The sequence below is a fragment of the Lonchura striata genome, chromosome 9, assembly GCF_050655825.1.
Source record: "Lonchura striata isolate lonStrDom1 chromosome 9, ASM5065582v1, whole genome shotgun sequence".
Lineage (NCBI taxonomy): Eukaryota > Metazoa > Chordata > Aves > Passeriformes > Estrildidae > Lonchura > Lonchura striata.
In genome coordinates this window covers 20,804,301-20,825,642 of record NC_140711.1, presented here as the reverse complement: position 1 = coordinate 20,825,642, position 21,342 = coordinate 20,804,301, and the positions used below count along the sequence as shown (strand labels likewise).

At 46.6% G+C, this 21,342-nt stretch overlaps 1 protein-coding gene across 11 annotated transcripts in view; it reads left to right on the top strand.

Moving 5' to 3' along the window:
- The window catches only part of TP63 (tumor protein p63), a 221,285-nt gene extending 202,968 nt beyond the window's left edge, over positions 1 to 18,317 (top strand). For 7 of the 11 annotated variants that reach the window (XM_085587182.1, XM_085587185.1, XM_085587179.1 and 4 more), the window contains 6 exons: positions 131 to 213; positions 1,135 to 1,271; positions 11,969 to 12,126; positions 13,018 to 13,162; positions 13,965 to 14,058; positions 15,296 to 18,317. In XM_085587182.1, the coding sequence (XP_085443308.1) occupies positions 131 to 213; positions 1,135 to 1,271; positions 11,969 to 12,126; positions 13,018 to 13,162; positions 13,965 to 14,058; positions 15,296 to 15,592 (914 nt within the window). In that variant the 3' untranslated portion in view covers positions 15,593 to 18,317. The remainder of the gene's footprint in view (positions 1 to 130; positions 214 to 1,134; positions 1,272 to 11,968; positions 12,127 to 13,017; positions 13,163 to 13,964; positions 14,059 to 15,295) is intronic. The other 4 variants (XM_085587187.1, XM_085587189.1, XM_085587188.1 and 1 more) reach the window with 2 other exon arrangements.
- Positions 18,318 to 21,342: the final 3,025 nt, after the last annotated feature.

The window sequence follows — 21,342 nt, the reverse complement described above, 5'->3', positions numbered from 1 at the left end:
CTGAGCTGGTCATGCACTTCATATCTATTTGTATCTCTCTTTTTGCCTTTTTCTTCTTTGTATGCTCCTCCCCTCCCTCTTCTCCCTTTTTTTTTTTTTTAATGGGATGGCTTTGGGGTTTCTTTTCCAGCTTTTCGGCAAGGAACTCATGGCATACAGATGACATCTATCAAAAAAAGACGCTCCCCAGATGATGAGCTCTTGTACTTGCCAGTGAGTTCTCTCTTTATTTACCCTATGTTTAATATCTTTAATGGTGACTCAAGGCTCACCTAGACTTCAGAAAGAACTGAGGATGGGGCTGGGGTGTGAAAGAATAATTTTTATTTTCTTTAACTCCATTAACTGTTAATTTTAAATACATATTCCAAATAAAAATATTAAAAATCCCACTAGGTGCTAAGAATGGCTTATGCAAGGCATATGAGAATATCCCAAGGGATCTCTCTGTTCTGGTAGAAGCACTATCTTTGAGATCTAACTAGGTTTCCTCCTCTGTCCTTTCTGGGTCTGTGGAACATGACTTTTCTCTAGGAGACTGGGTGGATGCTTCTGTGGCTTTTATGTTTATTGCAATTGTAATGCAGTGATAGAAGTAAAATATGCTGTATTAAGTGCAGACTCGGAAAGGACAAGAAATACCTACCTCTAACTGGCCATTTAGCTCCTTCTCATGAGCCATGTTTAGTTGCTTAAATCACAAATCGTGGTGTGCTTGGAGAAGAAGGGAGAGCCAAACCCAGCTCCCAAATTCATGTGCTGTCTTTTCTGAGGGCATGTAATATTCAGCACCAGATCTGCTTACATCTGAGGCAAGTAAAGACATTTTCTGTCTAAATAAGTTGGATCAGAATGTTGCTTTTGGCTGGCATAGATCCACACTGAGCCGTATGACAGCCCCAAGATGTTCATCAGCCTGCAGTGAGATTATCACTCTTCAGAATTTGCTACACCTCTAGAACAAAGATAGCATTTTTATTGTGTGAGCATACTGTATAAACAGACTATTCGCATCCTGCTCTGGTTGTTTACTTGACATTCTCAAAGACTTTCTAAGACTATCAATAAGGTCTATAAGTGCAGTCCTTTAAAGCTTTTCTTTCCCCCAACCCCCGTCCTTTTCCCGTGACCCAGGTGAGGGGACGGGAGACATACGAAATGCTGCTGAAGATCAAAGAGTCCCTGGAGCTGATGCAGTTCCTTCCCCAGCACACGATCGAGACCTACCGGCAGCAGCAGCAGCAGCAGCACCAGCACTTACTCCAGAAGCAGTGAGTACCAGCGTGCTTGCAGTGTCAGTGCAGTGGGGAGAGAGGAGAGAGACACAGAAGGTTCTGCACGGTGTTCACAGGGACACGGCGCTCAGTTGAGGGCTGAGCAATGGGACAAAGCAGTCCTGCTTCCCACAGTGCACGTCCTGACTGCTTGCAAGGTCCCTCTCTACTTTCATTCCACATATTTCAACTTTTGGCCTTAGAGGGTGAATGAGGATGGGCTCAGTGCCTCATTTGATTTCCAGCCAGAGCCCCAAGGCACAGCACAGCGAGGCAGAGCCATTGACAGACAGCCTGTGGCCAGAAGGCTGCTGTGTGTGCCCATCCCTGCTGGGCAGCACAGGCTGGGGACACTCCTGTCCCATTGCTCTGTGGGAATGGCAGCAAACATGGAATCATGTCCAGGGTATCCATCTGACCACCTTGCTAAGAGTGTGTAGAGCTGGGACTGTAAGCACAAGCTCAGCCAAATGCTTTCACCCTGCTGCAGTGCATGCCTCGTGCATTGGAGGGCTGGTGTTTCAGTGGTACAGCAATCCTTCAGGTTGTTCAGCTGTAGAACATGCAGCTGAAAGTTGAGAGTAAAGCTGAAACACAAAAAATGTCCTTTGTGGCTAGTGAGCACTTAAAAAAATTCTATACACACTTTTGAAGTATTGTCAAAAACTGCCCTTTGCCAGATTACTCTTCACATTGCTCGTGAGAAGTTTTCCATCCTTTCTGAACTCGGCTAACAGGGATTGCTCTGGGTGCTGTAAGTGTGAGGAGGATGGGGAAAAGAAAGGCCAAATAGGTGTCTGGGTTCCCAAAGCTTTGCAGACAGAGGCTTGGGCAGAGACTGACTTCCCAGATGGGCAGTAAGCAGTGTCATTCATGGGCATTGCTTCACCTGCTGTCTCGGGTGACAGAAAATAGCACCCGGGCTGTAGGTGGCTGCCAGCAGCAGTGCTTGGGATCTCGTGCATTCCTGGAGGCTGTGGGTATAACTCATTCCTCTGCAGAGGTTAGCATGGGGCCAAGGCACCACATAAGGCCCACTAGAGCCTGTAGGGATTTGTTTCAGTGCCTTGGCCTTGTCTCAGGACTTCTGCAATACCACAGCTTTCTGCCAGATCTCTGCATGTGCTCACATTTCGACCTGTGTGTTTTTAGTGTCAGCTGGAGTCTTGTGGAGGTGTGAGAAAAGCCTTCTGCCAAAATGTCTGGAGCATCTGGGGGCTCTGGACTTTTTTTTGGGGCACTTAAAAATCTCATTATTGTTATTTACTTTTATCAGTCATCTGCACTGTTTGTATATACTACAGCTTGTATTTACTAGCTCCTGGGCATTGTGGCATTTGTGTGCTCTACTGCTTGTCTTCAAAGCTTCACCTGAACCACAGGCTTTTCAGCTGAGAAGTGGTTTTGTAAGCAGAAATGGACAGCAGCAGATGACAGCTTTCCCTTGGTGCTGACAGTTGGCTTTGCCATAATTACTTTTTTCATTCCTTCTATATAAGTAGAATAGGTTCCTGGCAAATGAGGTTGGTATTTGTGTTACCTTTAAGACCAGCATGTAGAAGTTTAGCCATTTAATTTATTGAAACTTCTATTGGCATGTCTCCTGGCACTTGTCCAGTTACAGACTCATTTTTCTCAGTTGCTGAGTGTGCTCATGCAGGGAAGAAAGATTAAGAGCTTTAAAGGGTGCCAGGAGCATGGAGAAAAATAACTTGTAGTATTTGTCCAGAGCTGCTGCAGTTGTCTCTGTCCACAGCCTGTCATCAAGCAGTGTCCTCTGTGCTGAAATGCATATTCAGGCAACAGTTTTTTAAGTGCATTTTGGGTTTGGGTGCTTTTTCTTCAGTAATCCATGGTATGACTTGATATCTGAAGGAATGTGTTCAGGACAGAGGGATGTTTAGGCTGAAAAGACTCTAAGATGCAATTGCACCCCAAAAGAGGAGTTTCAGGTCTCAATGTGAGAATGGGGAGAGCAGCTGCTTTGTAGGGAATGGTTTGGACAAGAGCAGCCCTGCATGTGAGCAGGTTGCTGGGAGATGTCTTGCCACTGCTTCCTTGTCAGACTGGCCAAACTCAGGAGCACAGGGACTCCTTCCTGAGTCTGTTCTGGCCTTTCACTTTGTATGCAGGGATGTACTTCAAAATTTTTGTCCCGGTTCACCTTTAGTTCAATGCACATGTGAAAAGTGGGAACTGGGAAGTGTGTATGCAATGACCAAGATGGAATGTATTGGAAGCTGTGGGTCCTAGCAGGGCTCTGTGGGAATGGAATGTTTGAAAATTGCCTTCAGTTCTTCCTTCTCAAAATGGAGCAGCATGCACATGTGCTCCAGAGTCACACCTTGGTGGAGGAACTGCTGGGATTTTCAGTTTACTTTTTGGGGCAGTGGTTAACATAGGAAAGCTATCTAGGTGTGTGAAAGAGTTTTCCCTGTCATTCCTACAACATGGAAAGCTTCATCTCTTTTGAAGAGTAGGAAAAGTAAGGTTAAGATGATCATGGTGAAAGTAGTTTTAAAAATATAAATCTGTCATTTTGGAAAGCAACTGTATAATGGCTCTTGTGCACATTCAGACCAGCATTGCATTTGACAGGCCAGCAGATGCAGCTGTCTGACTGTTCTGGAGTAGGAACAACAAATCTGGTGACAGTCAGAATTCTTGTCTCCCACTAGATGACTAAAATACTGCAGTGCTCCACATTGTGCCAGACCACAATATTTCTCTGTCTCATCTCCTCTCTCTGCTTGCTCCTTTGTGCATGGTTTTCTCCTATTTACTGTTATGCCAAATACCTTCATGATCATAGGTGGGAAGTTGTTGGATTTTTTCTTTCAGTTTCTATTCTCCTTTTTTCACTGACAAATCCTGGGGCCCATACTTGAACTGCAGCACACGTTTATTTAGAAGAGTTCATAGCCTGCTACCACTTGTGTAAAACAGATTTGCCAGATGATTACTGCTGCAAGAGATATCAGAGGTGGCTCATGCTTTGTGGAGAGAATGTCTCCTCATTGCCCCGCTGTGAAATATATTTGCCATCAATATTCTCACAGAGCTACCTGCATAGTCTTTAAGGCTTTCACTAGAAAACACTTTTTCATGTAGTGGGTTTCACTCTGCTGAAAACTATCTGTATTTCAGTTTCCTGCAGCAGAGAATCACAGAATATTTCAAGTTGGAAGAGACCCATAAAGTTCATAAGGAACACCAAGCCCAACTCCTGTGATTGAAGGGTTTTTACAAAGTCTTCCAATGGCTGCCAAGAAGGGAGCTTTCACATCCAAGTGGGATCTTGCACCCCAGCAAACATTTCTTTCCTATCTGCTGGGCTGCAGCTATGAGCCCACCGGCTGCCCTTCAGTCTAGGGAGCAGCAAAACTCACTATCCAAATGAGAAGGAATTAACCTCATTAGTGAGCTGTGACAGAACTGAGCTATCCATGCCTGGAGTGCTCTAGCTGAGCTGCAAGGATCCCAGTGCCTGCTGTTGTGGGAAGGCATTCTTTGTACCTTCATTAATCTCACTTTTGGTGTGAAAGCTAACAGTGGATTTTTGCATGATTTGGTTTGGTTTTGTAGTGCTGTGCTTGCATGTGAGCTCCAGGCACCTGGATAGTGTTCTCAGTACAGCATGGCCAAGATGAAAGGAACCAGCTTTAAGGGCTCTTAGGATACAGTGCCCTCTGCATCAGCTGGTGGCCCCAGGGAACCCTCAGCTTTTCAAAGGACAATAATTGAGCTGTGATCAGTATGGCCAATAGGTACTGTTCTCCCTCTCTAGCACCAGCTTCTGGTTTTGAAGTGACCGTAGTTAGAAGTCGACTCCTTTTCCTCTTTGTTGAGTGCTTTTATTCCTGGATTTGTCACTGGAAACATAATCAGGGCCTTATTTGTACCCATGAGACTAGGACAGCATCAGATTTCTCTATCAACTGGTTGTTTTCCCTTCCTTGCCAAGCACTTGCTTGTGCCTGGGGCTTTCCAGCTTCCTAAATCTCCCTGTTACATACCCTCACTGTAGGTGCTAAGACATTTGCTTTTTCCCCTCTTTGAAAGCCCATACTGTGATCATGAAGGTGGAAAATAACTGTTTCTCTCATGGTGGCTGGCAAAGGGTCCTGTACATTCATGTCTTTCTTTTCTCTGGTTCCTTCTTTACAGTCTCCTTTCGGCCTGCTTCAGGAGTGAACTCATGGACTCGAGGAGAGACCCTCCCAAGCAGACCGATGCCATCCTAAAACATTCCAGCCCCCCAAACCCATCAGTATATCCATAAACGGAGCTGGCAAGGGCCACTTTGCCCAGCTGGCAGGACTAGGAACAGTGGGGCAAATACACAGCCTGATAGCAGCAGAGTGAATAGTGAGAGTAAACTTCTGAAGGGACTCAAACTTTACAAAAACAACAGACACTTCTACAGACCTCTTAGCTGTAGCCAATAGCATTGCGAGGTCGGGAACCATGATGTTGTCTGTCTTGGTGTAACTTTTTTTCCCCTGTTTTTGTAACGTGTTAAATACTCTTTCTTCTTACTTCTGTATTTGTGGAACTCGGCAGAGTTTCTCTGAGCAGGTCTCAATTTTAAAATGGCTTTTGTCTTGTTTAAGTTAAAAAGTGTGTCCATGGACTGGGGGGATGGAAGCAGAAGATATGTGTTTAAATGGTCTGTGATAGTCAATTTGGCCTGTTTCAGTGCTGGTCATGCACTAGTATAAGTAGCTGATGTATTTGTACTGCTGGGCAGGGAGAGGTAATAATTATATGAAGTGGCACTGCTAAGAAACTTTTTTATGCCTGCAGAAATGCCCTCGACTTTGGCATCATGAGTTGTTTCCACTTATTTCCTACCTTAAGGGGTCTGATGTAAAGTACATCAAAATTGCAAGGAAGGCTGTGTGACTTTGCCTTTGCACGAGATCTGCTGATACTGATCCAGCTTTACTGAGCTTAGGGAGTTCCTCCTGACTCTATGGGCTTGATCCAAGTGGTGGGCTGAACTGCCCACCAGTGGAATGTGTGGTAGAGTTGTAATGATACCCATGTGTGCCCAGTGTCCCTGTCACTTTGCAGCCTGGGGTGTAAAGGATAGAGTGTGCAAAACTCCCTAGCTGTGAAAAGGGGTTGGAGCTAGCCCCTTTCCTTACAGATGTTCAGAAGTTTAGATGTTGCCTTAGCATTTCCATCAACCCTATCTTTTGCCCCATCTCTCCAAGCTTCATAGTTCAAAGGAAAGCAGTGTCATCACATGTTGCAGTTGACTCAGCCAAGTGGCCTCAGGCCATGTCCACCTTGCCCATTAATCCTGCAACCAGAGGGTCCTGCTAATTGTGTCTGAAGTGCTTCTGGGTTTAGCAACTCCTGCACAGAAGACTTTTTCTCAGCAAAGACTTGTAAATTCTCACACTTGTTTTATCAAACTCTGTCTCTGAGACAGAGCCATTCAAACAGGGCTTGGCTAGGAGGGGTCTGTGCCAAGCCCAGACTGTCACAAAAGAGTAACAATCAGCAGGCAAATGACATGCCATGGAGTTAAGCTGGCCAGGTTGAGCATGGCACTGGATGTGGATACTTCCAGTGAGGGAGGAGGGATTCGAGGGTGAACGTTTTGCCCACTGAGAGGTGCTCAAACATCTTTACATGAATAGGAGCCCCTGATGCTGGGAGAGAAGGGTTCTTCAACCCACACTCTCAGGCACTGCTTCTTAGGAGCCCTCCAATGTTCACAGCAGCAAGACAGAAATGTGAGGAAGTTACTGAAGGTACACCAGGAACAGTGGCTGGGGAGCAGGGCTTGGTTGCAAATGCCAATGATCAGCAGCTCCTGAGAAACTCAAGAGGCTGTCCAAGTCCTGCTGGGGACCTGTGTGCCCTGCACTGCAGTCTGCTGGATTTATCTGGGGCAGACACAGATCTGACAAACTTGCTTAGGCAATGTGAAAAGAAGGTGCCTCCCAAACACAGAGCAGGCTGCCTGGCCACCCACCAAGGAAAAAAGCCTGATGCTGTTGGAGAAGACTCTTATCTCTGACCATCACCACATCTGCTGCTAGTCAGCAGAGCAGGGATCTGAGCAGGTGATAACTCCTATTGACATCCCCTTTGGGAGCCATATCCCATCTCTGGCTGTCTCCAATGTCTTAGCAAGACTTGCTCTACCATAGCAGTGTGGAGGAGGGCTGATGGAAAAGAGCCCCCAAAACTGGGGTTAAGTATATAAATACCAGCTAATTAAGCACTAGCAGTGCCTATTTCATACAGTTGCAGCTCTACGATCCTTCCTTGTGTAAAGATAATCAAAATCAAGTGCCTTGTTACCTTGCCTAGAAATACCAGGAAGTTCTTTGAGATCACAAAGCAGGTCACTATTGTTCTGTGCCTTTTTATTTGGGAAAAGAAAGGCAGTATGATTCCTTTCCCTGTGAGAGGTGGGAACCTGAACTGTAAATGCAGTCCAGACATGGGATTATGTTTGGCACGGTTTTCTGTTCTTCCAGTGAAGGTTTATTCCTAGATTTTTGAATTTTCTGCTTCTGGATGGCAATATGAGACAGGAAAATACTGAATTGTATTTAGAGCACTGCTCCTGGACCTGTTCACCAGCAAGTTTGAGGAGGCATCCACAGCCTACACTGGAAGATTCCAGTTCATCATTTGGTGTGGCCTCTAGGAAATGCCTTGTACTGTAATGGGCAATACAACATCTCAGACTTCCATGAAACAAGAATGTAAAATATTTGGATCCTATTGTTTTCTGGAATGCCTTTCTGATTTGTCCTACTTGGCTGTAAGAGGGTGATGATTGTGATGCTGATCTTAGTGGTGACTTGATTTGCTTTCCAACTAGCAGGTGGTTATATTAGAAGGTGCTATTCTTTTTTTCTTTTATCAAATACCTGGAGCTGAAAGCAATTTGAGTTGCTTTGTAGTCTGTCCTCTAGAGATAAAATGAAAACTTCATCCCAGCTATCTTTTCATTGCTTCTTTGCCATCTCTGCGTCTTCAGGAAAATAAGCCTTTTCCTTTCAAGGAATAACCAAGTGGACTAATTGAGCCTTATCAGGTACTCAGGTTATATCAGTCTGTGTCAGCTACTTGATATATATCCACTCACTGTATTGCAGCTCCATTCATGAAGAGCAGATTGCATTCATGGCCTGCCTTGAGAAATTCCCATAAAATTCCCATACCTGAAATCTAAGGGGAGTCATTATTGCCACCCCTGGCCCTGTGCTGTAGCTCCTGTCTGCCCAGTAACTGCTGGAGCTCCTCCTTTCCATGCTCCCCGTGAGGTACCAAGCCTTCAATCCACTGGAGTTATTGAAAAGATTCTCTGTTGTTTGCTTTAGAATTGAAGCAATTTGGGATGGGGGCAGTGAGGGCATCTTGCTGCTTCATGGCCCTGCAAAGCAGATGAATGAAACTGAGCACGTCTGTGTCACTTGTGTGCTGTTACTGGACTACATCAGTGGCACCCCAGTGCTACACAGCCCTGTGGGAAACCTTGCTTTAAAGACCTTTGTCCGTGAGCACACTGGCCTTGTGTGAACCTGGGATGTGATCCTTGGTGTGGCTGCTGAGAGGACAGACACAGAACTGGACAGCTCTGATTCTGCTTGTCTGTCTCTGCACTGACTGGCAGGGACAGCAAACTGCAGGCACAGGGGCTTGGGTGGAATCTGGAACTCTGAGCCTGATCTGCCCAATTGCATTTAATTAACTTTTGATGTCATTTAAGGCTGCTTACATGGCTGTGTGCTCCTCTAGCCAACGAGGACTCTGGTCTGCTCAGTCAGGTAGTTGGTCTGTCCCAGCAGTTTGCTGCCTCTGCTGAAGGGCTGGTATCCGTGAGCTGGGAAAATGCAGAGTTATACGAGACTGTGAACTGAACTTTGTTCATGTATGGGACAAGAAAGTTCCTTCATGACCTCCTGAGATGATCAGTATATACCTTGAAGCATGGGAGACTGATTGCCCTCATATGAGCTTGCGTAACTACAAATGTTATTTGCTCAATAATTACATAGCCTCTTGAAGAGAGAAAACTCAGTTGCAGAATGTGACTCAGTGCCTTTTGTATCAGACTGTTCCAAGAAGTATAATAGTCTCTTAATTGAAGTCCTTATACCTTGATATTAAAATGGATTTAATTGGCATTGATATCAAAGAAATGTTAATGCTGACTCCTAATCTTTCTTGAGACTTAGTAAGTAAAATTTTAATGAAAATCACTGTGCATGACATTCTTATATCTGTTTTTAAAAATCGAGGAAAAAAAAAAGCAATATATTTTAAATGGGTCCTCAAACATCATGTAGTCCTTGTGCTTAATACAAAAACCATTTTCTTGTGTTTCTAAGGCTCTTGCATATTGATGTGTGACATTAATTTTCAATAAAATTTTGCATCTTGGTTTATCTTGAGACTTCTCTTTGGCTAGATGGCTTTCTGTAGGCCTTTTAAACATCTGCTCATGTGATGGAACGGCTTAGCTGAAACTAGTGTGGGTACAAAGAAAAATGCTTTTGTTTTGTTTTATTTTCTTGATCATGTTAATCTTAAGTCTTAGGAGTATGAATGAGATGAGCATGGAGTCCCTAAGCTATATGTTAAAGTATGGCTTTGTTTTCTAAAGTGTTTTCTGAAGTTTTGGTCTGGCTTGTGTTTGATTGCCTTTTGTTTCTCTTTTACCCCCAAAGTATTTTATAGTCTCCTAAGTAGCTTTGGTGATGGAGAGGGCAAAGATAGGCCCACTGCTGACCTCAAACAGTGCAGCTCTCTCCTTTGGGAAGCCTTTGTTGATTTGATTTGGAATTTTGCTGTGTTCATTGACCTCCTCACGACCTTGCAGATCATGCAGATTTTGCTGTAAGAGACTCTTCAGGTGTGTATTAATTTCAGCTGAAGCTTAGTTAAGATAAGTGCCTGAACCCATGAATTAGAAATACTCACTGGTCCTAAATCCAGAAGCGTTTTAGGCTAAGGGCGGTGTCAACTTGACTTGAATTTCATGGCTGGCCTCAACTTTCATAATTGGGGAATTGAAATGTCAGATCTGAATCTTTCCCTTCACTCTGGAAAGTTAGGTCTGAACTTCATGGCTTAGTTTCACTTCCCCTTGGGAGCTGCTGCCATTGTTAATATTAATTTGTGAAGCTTCTTGTGCTTTCCACTTCCTTGAGTCTGTGAAGTTTGCTGGATCTTGTCCTGCATCTTCACTGCCAAAGGACAGTTCACACCCTTCTGTACCTCCTGTAATTGTTTAATTAGGTAACATTTCTTCAGGGCCTTAGATACTCCAGCCTGTTAGCATAGATGTTTTCTCCACCCAGCACTGCAAGTCTTGAAAGTGCAGGAAGCTGGAGACAATGTAATTGTATGGAACTTGACCTTGAATGCTGAAGGTTTTAATAAATTGTCTAGGAATAAGCCTTTTCTTTCCTTTTACACTTTGGTTATTTGGAGTAATAATTATTTTATTTGCATAGAAGAAAAGCCAGTTCCCAGGAATTGGTGTAACCAGTTATACCCAGATGGGAACAAGTTTCCCAGTGGGAAATAAGATGGGAATGTGCCCTTGGACACTCACCATGGGGTCAGTGTGATAGGAGTGCTGGGTGGCAAGCTGGGTGACCTCTGCTCTGCAGGGTGATCACAGCTTGAGGCTACTTGTGCCTGGGAACAGGCACGTTTCCCAAACCTTTGCCCAGTCCTACAAATGCCCCTGGTGTCAGAGAAAAAAGGGAGTCCTTATGGCATGGCAGTGCTATGCCAACTGTGCCGTTGGACCAGCTTTAATGATAATTTTCTGCATGTCCCACATAACACCCCACTCCAGATGGGATGCCAGAGCCGTAAGTCAATCTGGGAGCTGGGCTGCTGTTCAGAAGCAGCCCAGTCTTGGCAGTCTGGATCACTTACATGGCAGGATTGCAGCTGGGACCCTCAGGGCTGGGCAGTGGGGGGCTCTGGCAAGCCTCTCTGGCCCACTCCATGAATATGCTGGATGGAGTTTGGGGCTGAATGGACTTGAGGAAGGCTGTTGGTGGTAGCAGGAACCTGATCCTCTTTGCAAACAGCCTACAGGGTTTGGATACCAGGTTTGACTTAACACCAGCAAAAGCTGCCTGTTGGCATCCCAGGCAGCTCTGACCATCTCTGTAGTGGTCCCTAAAGTGCCTGGAATCTGCCTTGAGCAAGGAGACTCTGGCTGTTATAACTTGGAATTTTGGAAAAAAAAAAAGGTAGTAAGCATGACCCAGTTTGAAAACTATTTCTGCAGTCAGGTTTCAGGGGCATTTAGGATGGTTTGGGATGGTTTTCCTCAGTTCTTGTTCATCTGAAAAATTTTTGACTACAAGGAGAGGTTTAACTTAAAAATATTCTTCTAATCTTGGCACGTTTGCTGGCATTCCATATATTCTTTAGAACTGAAAAACTTGCATAGACACTTCTCTTTAAATAAGAAGTTTCAACCAAAAATTAAGCTTTCCTTTTTTTGGTATTTCACTTTTTTAAAGTGCTGAGAATATCTGCGAAACCTCTTACTTCCTGCTGACTCATTTTCCAAGGATCTTTATCTGTGATGATCCTATGGCATAAGTGATTTCACTGGCCAGGTAGCCCCTTGGGTGCACGCTCTCAACAACCAGCTGCTGTGATCCCTGCCCTAACATCTCCTTGGTTTGCAGGACCTCCATGCAGTCGCAGTCCTCCTATGGCTCCAACTCTCCACCACTCAGCAAAATGAACAGCATGAACAAGCTGCCCTCGGTCAGCCAGCTCATCAACCCCCAGCAGCGCAACGCCCTGACCCCAACCACCATCCCCGACAGCATGGGAACCAACAGTAAGAAACTCTTATTCCTCCTTCTCCTGTTGCCTGCGTGCTCCCTGCTAGTCTGGACAAGGAAACTTGGCATCTCCACAGGGCTAGTATTAAGCTGGAGAGCCTGGAGTCATTTGCTGTAAACCTACAGAGCCAAATAAATATTGCTCGCTGCTGTGCCACGGGGCAAGGCTTCAGCATCCTGCTCAGAGCCTCACAGGGTGATCAGAGCTGCTTCTTGCTGCAGATCTAGCTGGCTGCACTGTCCTCTGGCTTTCGAGACTTGTTTCTTCTTCCTTTCCCAGCAGAGGAGATGCAAACATTGGCAGCTTTTTTTTCCCTTGGTTCAGTCAAGACAGTTCATAATTTTAAAGGAAACATCTCACAGTTCTATTCCTCCTGGCTGCTGCTGTGTGCTCAGCAGGCTTGTAAATCCAGGATGACAGACATGGTTCTGGGGCTGAGTTTTGTTGAGGCTTTTTTGGTCGGTGTTTTGTTTTTTAATTTATTTCAAAACAGCTGGACTCTTGCCCACACTTGTTGCTGAGCCCCTTCTGGTGCTCTTGCTGTCTCTGAAAACAAAGCTGTTTGGCTGCTGTATTAGGTTGCTCTGCTGGCTCTGTGCTGCTCCTCTCCTGTGGCAGGGCAAGCCAGGCTTTCTATCCAGCCTGTCTGGGAGGGAAGGTGACGTGACAGTGGCACTTTCTCCTGTGAGGGGAGAGTGCCAGAAGGACTCTGTCATCTGGTCCTTGGCCCTGCCTGAACATTCTCATGAGCTCGCCCTGACAGGGCTTTACAGGGGATTTCAGGCTGCTTCAGCTGTGGGTGCTGTCCTGGGTGCCGTGCTGGGGGCAAAGCCAGGGTCTGGGCATGCCTGGGTAACAATGTGCTCCTCCTTCTTCTCTCCTCCAGTTCCCATGATGGGCACCCACATGGCCATGACCGGTGACATGAATGGCCTCAGCCCCACGCAGGCGCTGCCTCCTCCCCTCTCCATGCCTTCAACGTCCCACTGCACCCCCCCTCCTCCATACCCCTCAGACTGCAGCATCGTCAGGTGAGCGGGAGCAGGCTGCCCAGCACACTGCCCACACCAAGGCAGCAGAGCCCTTGGGTCTGGAGCACCTGATCCCACTGAGCTCTTGGCTGTCCTGAGGCTGGCACCCTCTGGGCACTGAGCCTCAAATCCCCACCTCTGAGCAGATGAGAGAAACAGGGATGTTAGGACTGCTAGAAAGCTGAGGGATGCAGCATCTGTTGGACTGGTGGAGTTTGAGGGTGCCAGGCTGTCTTGCAAACATTTCTTGTTTTTCTTTTTTTCCCCTTTGGCCCCTTGACAAGCCATGGCTGGGATCAGAAGCCCCTCTGCCCTTTGTGAGGTCAAACAAGTTGAAAGATGCTGCCCATAAATGAGGAATCCTTTACACTTAGGGAAGAAGGTGCTGATTGGCAGTGCATGATGTGTCTGAACCCTAGACCCCATGCTGTGCTACAGCCCTCTGTGCATGCACCAGGCTGCCATGGGCTCAGCCACCTTCTGGGTGATGTGACCTGGCAGGAGGGTCTGTGTGAGCCCTCCTGCCTCAACACCCAGGCTGTGTAGCACCGGCTCTTGACTTAGGCAGGATGCTGCCATGAGGGCTGTCTGCTGGGGGCTGAGCTGAAGGACTCCCTCGTTTGTTTGATGTGGCAGCGATGTGGCTTGCTGGCCTGGGATGTCTTGGAGGAGGTCAAGCCAAGGGTGAAAGCTTTGTTTCCTGTTGCTGCAGATTGGCTGAGTGTTTGGTTTTCTGTGGTTTGGGCTGTTGCAGCCAGGGTGATCCTATTTTCTCTCTCCTTCCTTCCTTCCTCCTCTGCAGCTTCTTAGCGAGGTTGGGCTGCTCATCCTGTGTGGATTATTTCACGACCCAGGGGCTGACCACCATCTATCAGATTGAGCATTACTCCATGGATGTAAGTAACTCCTCACCATTTCCTTTGTTTGCGCTCTTGGCCCTGCTTTAGGAACAGGTCAGAAATCCAGACTGAGTATACTTTTATTCTTATATGAATCGTTTGATTTAAGGCTGTTGCGCATAGCGTAAAGATGTTGTGAGGTGAAGAGAGGCTGGATTTGGGGCCAGCACTGCAACTGCCTTGCCTGGAACAGAGGAGGAGTGTCTCCCCTTGCCCAGCTCTGTCTGTCTGAGCCCCTGAAGTGGCCTCAGCCCACGTTCCTGTTGATTCTGCAGGGCTCGGTTTCAGTTTACACCTCACTCGCCTGCAGACGAGTAGGCTCTCCAGAAGTGGTCTGCAATTTTCCCTCCCTGCCCGTTTCTGGCCTTACCTTAATCATCTTCCCTTGCCACTGACACTTCATCCCTGTTTGTTGTTTTCACTTTTTTACTCTTGCATGGCTTTTGCTGCAGGGTTGCTGCTTCTTCTCCAGGGCCATTGCTCTATTCTGAGCTGGCTGTCCTGGGTTTTTTCCCCAAGACTTTGGGAGACTGTCATGCTTTTGCTCCCTAGCATAGGCTGCCTTCCTTCTGCTGCTGCTCTAATTAGAAAAGCTGACCCAAATTAACTAAAGTTGGTTGCTAACTGTTTCAGAAGCTGATACTGTGTATCCCAGAGTTTAGGTAATGCAACCCTCAGGTTTTGCACCAGAAATTATGGGGCCTCAAAGTACACGTTTTCTAAGGCTATGTGTCTGTTACTAAATTTGGTTATGTTAAAGTAATTAAGACAGTTCTGTAGAGTCACACCCAGAACTCTGGATACTAGAACTCAGGCTTGGATTCTAAAATCTTTTTGCAGGCCTTGTAATTAACATGGAGATTTTCCAGGCCATTGACCTTCAGCAGCCCAGCATCCTCCACCACTGACAGCCAGCAGATCTCCCTGAGGTTGTCTTGGAGGCCTTGCAGTCCAGTTAAGATTCTAGCTTTAGATCACCACATCTTATGCATGAACAAGTGTTTTGTGCGACTTAAGAATAGACTTTGTGCCTTCAAAACAGGCTGCTGCTGCCTTGTGGCCACACATGCCTGTTCTGGAGTGAACCACCACTTCCAGGAGTAGTGGTTTGTTTTGTGCTGTGCATCGTGGCCACCTGGGTTTTAGCAGCTTTGGTGGCCCAGAAGCTGTGTTCACTCCTGGAGCCCAGCTTGCCCCGGGATTCCCCTGCTAAGCCCTGCACTTTGCCTTGCAGGATCTGGTGAGCCTCAAGATCCCGGAGCAGTTCCGCCATGCCATCTGGAAGGGCATCCTGGACCACCGGCAGCTCCATGACTTCTCCTCCCCTCCCCACCTGCTGCGCACCCCCAGCGGCGCCTCCACGGTGAGCGTGGGCTCGAGCGAGACGCGCGGGGAGCGGGTCATCGACGCCGTGCGCTTCACGCTGCGCCAGACCATCTCCTTCCCGCCCCGCGACGAGTGGAACGACTTCAACTTTGACATGGATGCCCGGCGCAACAAACAGCAACGCATCAAAGAGGAGGGGGAGTGAGAGCCGTGGGCCCCCCTCCACCCCGCCCCAGCCACGAACTGCTCAGCCCTTCATTTGTCTTCCTTCTGCTTGGTACTGCACCCCGGACGGAGCGCGGAGGGAACCTTCCTGCTCACTCCTGCTAGGTCATGCCCTGGGTGCTGTCTAGGTCGTGCTCCTGGACTGCAGCCTCCACCCCAGCTCTTGCAAGGGGAAGAGCTGAGCAAAGGGGGAAGGTGGGTGGTATTTCTTTGACTACCATTGACCTTCGTGAGAAGGCCAACTTGTTTTGTGTTTTCCTTTGGGGAGAGGGCTTCTTTTCTTGACTTTTGAATCCTCACACACCTTATGGGTGCCCTGACCTGAAATGTGTTTCTCTCGCCCAGCTCTCCCACTTTGTAAAGCCGGAAGGTTGAAATAAAATTCTAAAAAGCCCCCAGAAAACCCAAAACTCTGGGGAAAAAAACCAAAAACAAAAACCCAAGCATCCAAACGCACTGCAACAGCAAAACTAAATATAAAAACCACAACTTTGAACTGACAGTTTATCTGAAAAGTAAATGGAAATCGGTCTGCCGAACGCTGCACTTAAACAGCCTCTTCCTATGGAGCTGAGTGCTCTGTTCATGAGTAATATTCTCCAGCGGAGACAGCACATGCACTTTGCTGGGCAGGCCGCACTTCAGCACCTGCATCCATCCTCCTTTTGCCTCGCCTTCTCTGGAAAAACCAAGCTAGCTGTCTCTCCTTGTTTTGGGTATACATTCATATGTATGTCCTGGTTGGCATCCTTCAGGCTTGGAAGTGTAAATAAAGGTGCAGGTTACTCTTGAATTCTGTCCCCACCTGACCTTTAACCCTGCCATGATACTACTGACATTTAAGCTACAGAATTAGGCTTTGCCACGCATGCAGCCTGGCTAGTTTAGCATAAGGATTTGCCCACCTAGCCTCAGTTAAATGGAAGAGTGAGAGCTGCACACTGGTTTGTAGGACTTCAGCTATCCTAAATTCAGAAAACCTTTTGTTTGGACCTTGCTAGATTACCTGTGAGGAAGCCAGACTTGTCTTTAGATACATCTGTAATGGGTTGGAACCTGTTGTGTTTGTTGCTATAAGTTAGGTGATACGGAACTAGAAGAAAAACCATAAGCTGCCTTAAAACAAAGAGCATTTCTGGGAACTATGAGTATTGTTACCGCAGTAAGACATGTTTACATGAGAAATTGATTTTTCTGGGTTTTTTTTACTCGTTCTACCATAGTTGTGCTCTGAGGCATTTCCTCTGACTGCCAGTGCTCCTGTGGACAAATAACTGAACAATGTGTGTTTTCACATTTATATTAGCCAAAGTACTGACTGAGACTCTACGGTATACAACTTAAGCTGAGGGGCAAGGCTCTGCACAGCTGCTTGCAAGTTGCCCTGTTCTTTTTAACAGTAAGCCTGACTTTTTTTTTTCTTTTTTTTTCTTTTTTTTGGAGGGAGAGGGATTACAAAAGCAACTTAAATGACTCATTATCCTACCTTACTACAGATGAATATTCCTGTCTTAATGCAGTGGCTGTTTGTGGGCCCTGCTCTGTGTCACATATTTCATTTAAGCACGATATGATTAGTATCCTCCATCTGTCTGTTGTGCCAGATCTGTGTTGCATTCAAGGACTGCCTTTTGGTGGCTCTGCAAGCCTATTTTGGTTAGCCATAAATGCTAACGCCAGATGATTACACTGTCAAGTTTGTATATAAATATTTTTGTATGTATGATTTTTTGTTTTCCTACAGTGCAACATGATCAGTTTTATTTCTTCTTGGGCGACTGGGCTGACAGAACCACAATTAAATGTTGTTGTTTGTTTTTCTGTTTTTTAATTATTATTTTTATGCAGAAGGCGTGCAGTTACAAATCATGTAACAAACAGCCAGTCACTGGATGAATATATTTGTATTTTTCATACTGAGATTACCGTGTTACTTTGCAGTTGAGGGGGGAGCAAGCACCTACTGAAAGCCTGTGGTATCATTTTATTTTGTAACACTTCAAAGAGCAGTGTCCTAGATTTCAAAGTATTTAACATGCTCAGTGTGAGAAATTGCTATAGCTCTTCATTTTTTTTCTATATGGTACAAAACACAAGAGTAGTTCTGTTCTTGACTTGATGCAATGATTAATTCAGCAGGGCAGTGTTAGCATGGGGAAGGAGTTAGAGTAGATACTTTACAAATCCCTGGAGGTGAATTAGGCTGTGCCCTTCTCACCTCCAAGGTTTTGCATCTCCATTGTGTAGTCCTTCTGAGCTGCTTCAGTATTGTACATACATACATACAAAAGACACTGTCACTTTTAGGATCCAGGGAGCTTCTGACTATAATGCTGTGCCCAGAATCGGTACAAGAACTTCAGTATCTGCTTTTCAACTCAGCAGTGAGATGGAGCTTTTCTGCTGCATCACTAATGATTAATATATATGCTGTGAAAACCTTCTTTCCACTGTATGCCACTCTGGAGCCCACTTCTGTATAACTGGAATCTTCAAGTGACTTTGAACTGCTGTAGCTTTTGCCCTCCCCTATAGAGCTGTGATTTTGTTTTGTTTTGATGCATCAAAGTGTTATGGCTTAATGGAGCTGAGAATCTGCCAATGCTTGTAGCAATGACCATGTTACCTGGACCAAGGCGTGTCTCTGTGTGTTCAAACACCTTGTTGTTGAAGTGAATGAAAATAAAAGCCAAAACTGAAAATGATGCTGAATTCCCAAGCAACTTCTCTTCCTCCCTGTGCGCCTTCTTGGAAATGTCCTCCTCTGAGCAGCTGGGGCTTAGTGTCACCTTTGCCCATGGGTGCAGTTTTCTGTCCCCACAGAATCTATGTGGTCCAAAGTGTTGTCACACATCCCTCTGCTGCCCTTCTGACAGATGCAGCGGGTCAGCTCTGTAAGCCTCTTGCTGAACTGTGATGTCTTCAGCCTTTGGCATGGCTCTTTTTTGGCCTTTCATCAATTTTCCATACTTTATTTCTGAGCAGGGCACCAGTTAGCACCCCACATTCCATGTCCTGCTGGAGGGAGGGTGTGCGTGCTTGGAGCAGGCAGGATCAGTGGTGTCTTTTGATGTCCACACTTGGGAAATAGCCTTGCACCAAAGGCTTTATGCATCACCCTGTGCATCCTAGCAAAGCCATTTCCTTCTCCTTTGCATCTCAATTTTTCTTCCAAGGATTTGAAGAACCAGGTCCAAACAGGTGGGGTGGTTGTCCTGAAGGGGATGGGAGTGGAGTTCCCTCCATCATCTGGGGCTTCATTCTGTTTATGAGCCACCATGTTAACAGCCCAGCTTCATCAGGTTTTTGACAGGGGCCCCACAGCTGTCTTAGAGTTTTTATGGGTTATGGCCGGGGGAGGATGCTTAGGAACAGGGAGAGTGGAAAGAAAACCCCACAAAGGTCTTAAAAGAAGAGGCTGCCTCAGCCTCCCTTGGGAGCTGATTTAATTGGAGTAGGGAATACCTGCCTGATTTCTTTGGTTCTGGTTGCTGATGCTTTTTCCTTTTCCCAAATTAGAGAAATAGTTGACTCCAGATACCAATATCCAGAGGTAACAGCAACCTGGTTGCACCCTGGCAGTCAGGAACTGCCTGAATGTGGTATTAAAAATTAGTATCTTGGTCTCAAAAGACAGAAGTGCTGCTAGAATAGCTGTGAGAACTTGCTGTTTCAGCTGATGGATTCTGCCTCTAGATGAGTGGATTGGATCACGTAGAACAAGATTTCAGTTTCCATTGAACAGGTAGGCTTCAAATGTGGTTGTAATTTCTGACTGCTGTGATCCATGCTGAAGTGCAGAACCTCTACATTGCTTAGGTTACAGCAGAGGTTTGCATATTGGAATGCTTTGTAGACAAGCACAAAGTTTCCAGGGCAGGGATCCACTACCAGCTTCCAGCTGTGTTTTGCAAGCCTGGCTGGACCTCTGAAGACGTGCATGCCCTTCTCTGCTGTTAGTCCTAAGTGTGCTGAAGTTAGCAGTCCCTTGGAATGAAGCTTACCCGGATGCAACAAAACTTGGCAAGTGTCTGAGTGGAGCCTGTGGAGGGTGTCTTGCTCATCACGTTCTTCCTGTCCTGTGTGCCTTAGCAAAAACCCCCTTCTGATGGCAGAGCAGCTGCCTGTGCCATGGGGGAAGGATTGCAGGACCTGGCCTCCCACTCTGCCTCTTCCCGAGTTGTTTCTCCATGGGAAAACCATGTGGGCAGCCCAGCCCTGCAGGGAGTCAGAGCTTGGGCTGTTTGCCCTGATTTACAGAGCTTTGGAATGTGTGCCTCTTGCCATTTGCTGGGTGGGGGTTGGTGGGGAGCTGTGGCAGGCCCTGCAGGGCTGCCCTGCCTGGTCCCCTGGGCTGTGCCCGTGCTGAGCCCGTGCCACGGAGGTTTGGCAAACAGCTCCTCTGCCTGCCAGGCTCCAGCTCGTGGTTTCTGGGTCCTCAGTTGTTTTGCTTCTCTGTGACCCATGGCAGAATTGTCTTCCTGAGCACATACCAGAAGGTGGATGCTGGAGGTTTGGAGCCTTATTGTTGATATTTGGATACATTGGCCATGAAGGTCAAATAAACAGGAAGGAGAAGCTAATCTTTATGCTCTGCTGGCAAGGACTGGCTTGGCTTTCTCCCAGCTTGCTTCCCTGAGATGAAGGAGCCAAAATTTTATTCAGAGGTATATTCTAGTTGTCCTTTGTCCTGCTGCAGGGTGAGTGTTGCTATGACTTAATTGGCTCAAACTGGTCAAAGTCATTTATTTGGGGGCGAGTTTGGAGGATTAACTGGTTTTGTTAAAATGTTTCGACTTCCTTGCAAACACTCCTAGTGTCATATGTTTTATTCTTAGGAACATCAGCTCTGCCTTCATTAAATAAGCCAGGTGCCTGGGGCCACAGGTGAGTAAAGGAAAGACTTTGTGGGATTTAAGGGGCAGGAGATGCAGGAATTGGGGCAGGACAAGGGATCTGCAGCTACAGGTCCAGGGCATGGATGAGCACTGAGAGGTATCACTGAGGGTGGTATACAGCGATTGGGTATCTGCAGCATTGAAGCCAAGACCAGAAGTGTCCCTGCTACACCTGAGGACTTTGGCCAGTGCCATGCCTCACCCTGTTCCCACAGCAATATCCATAAGAGGCCCATGGACCACTGGATTTCGATTTGAGTGCTCTAAGATTGTTTGGTGAGGGTCACTGCTGATTTTCTCAGTGTTGCAGTACACTGCCCTTTGCCCTTGTGGTAATGTAGGCACAGCAGCCAGTGGCTTTTTGGCTGTGCCACTTCCCCGGATGATGGGGATACGTGCTCCAACAGGAGGTGTGTGCCTGCTGGCACCCTCAGCAATTACTCACCAAAAGCTGGGCTGATACCAACCATTACAGCATGCAAGGCAGATGCTTACGTTGTCTCTCCCAACAGCCTAGGGAAGGAGATTAGGCTCTCTGCATCATCAGTGGCAAGAAAGTCCCTGGGGAGCCATTCAGGGCATATTAGATTCCCACTCTGAATCATGCCCTGGAAGATGCAGTCTCATTATTGCCTGCATCAAGGCCAAGGGAAGACTAAGCTTGTTTGTTAGTATTTAGCAAGGTGGCTCTGTCCCGTGCAATCAGCTTTCCTGAGCTCCAAACTCTTGTGGCTGTGCCGCGAGAGACACGGTCATGGCACAGCCGTGTGCAGCAAAGAGGCTGGTGTGGGGCTAAGGAGAACAGTGAAACAAATCGGCAAGCCTGGGGAAG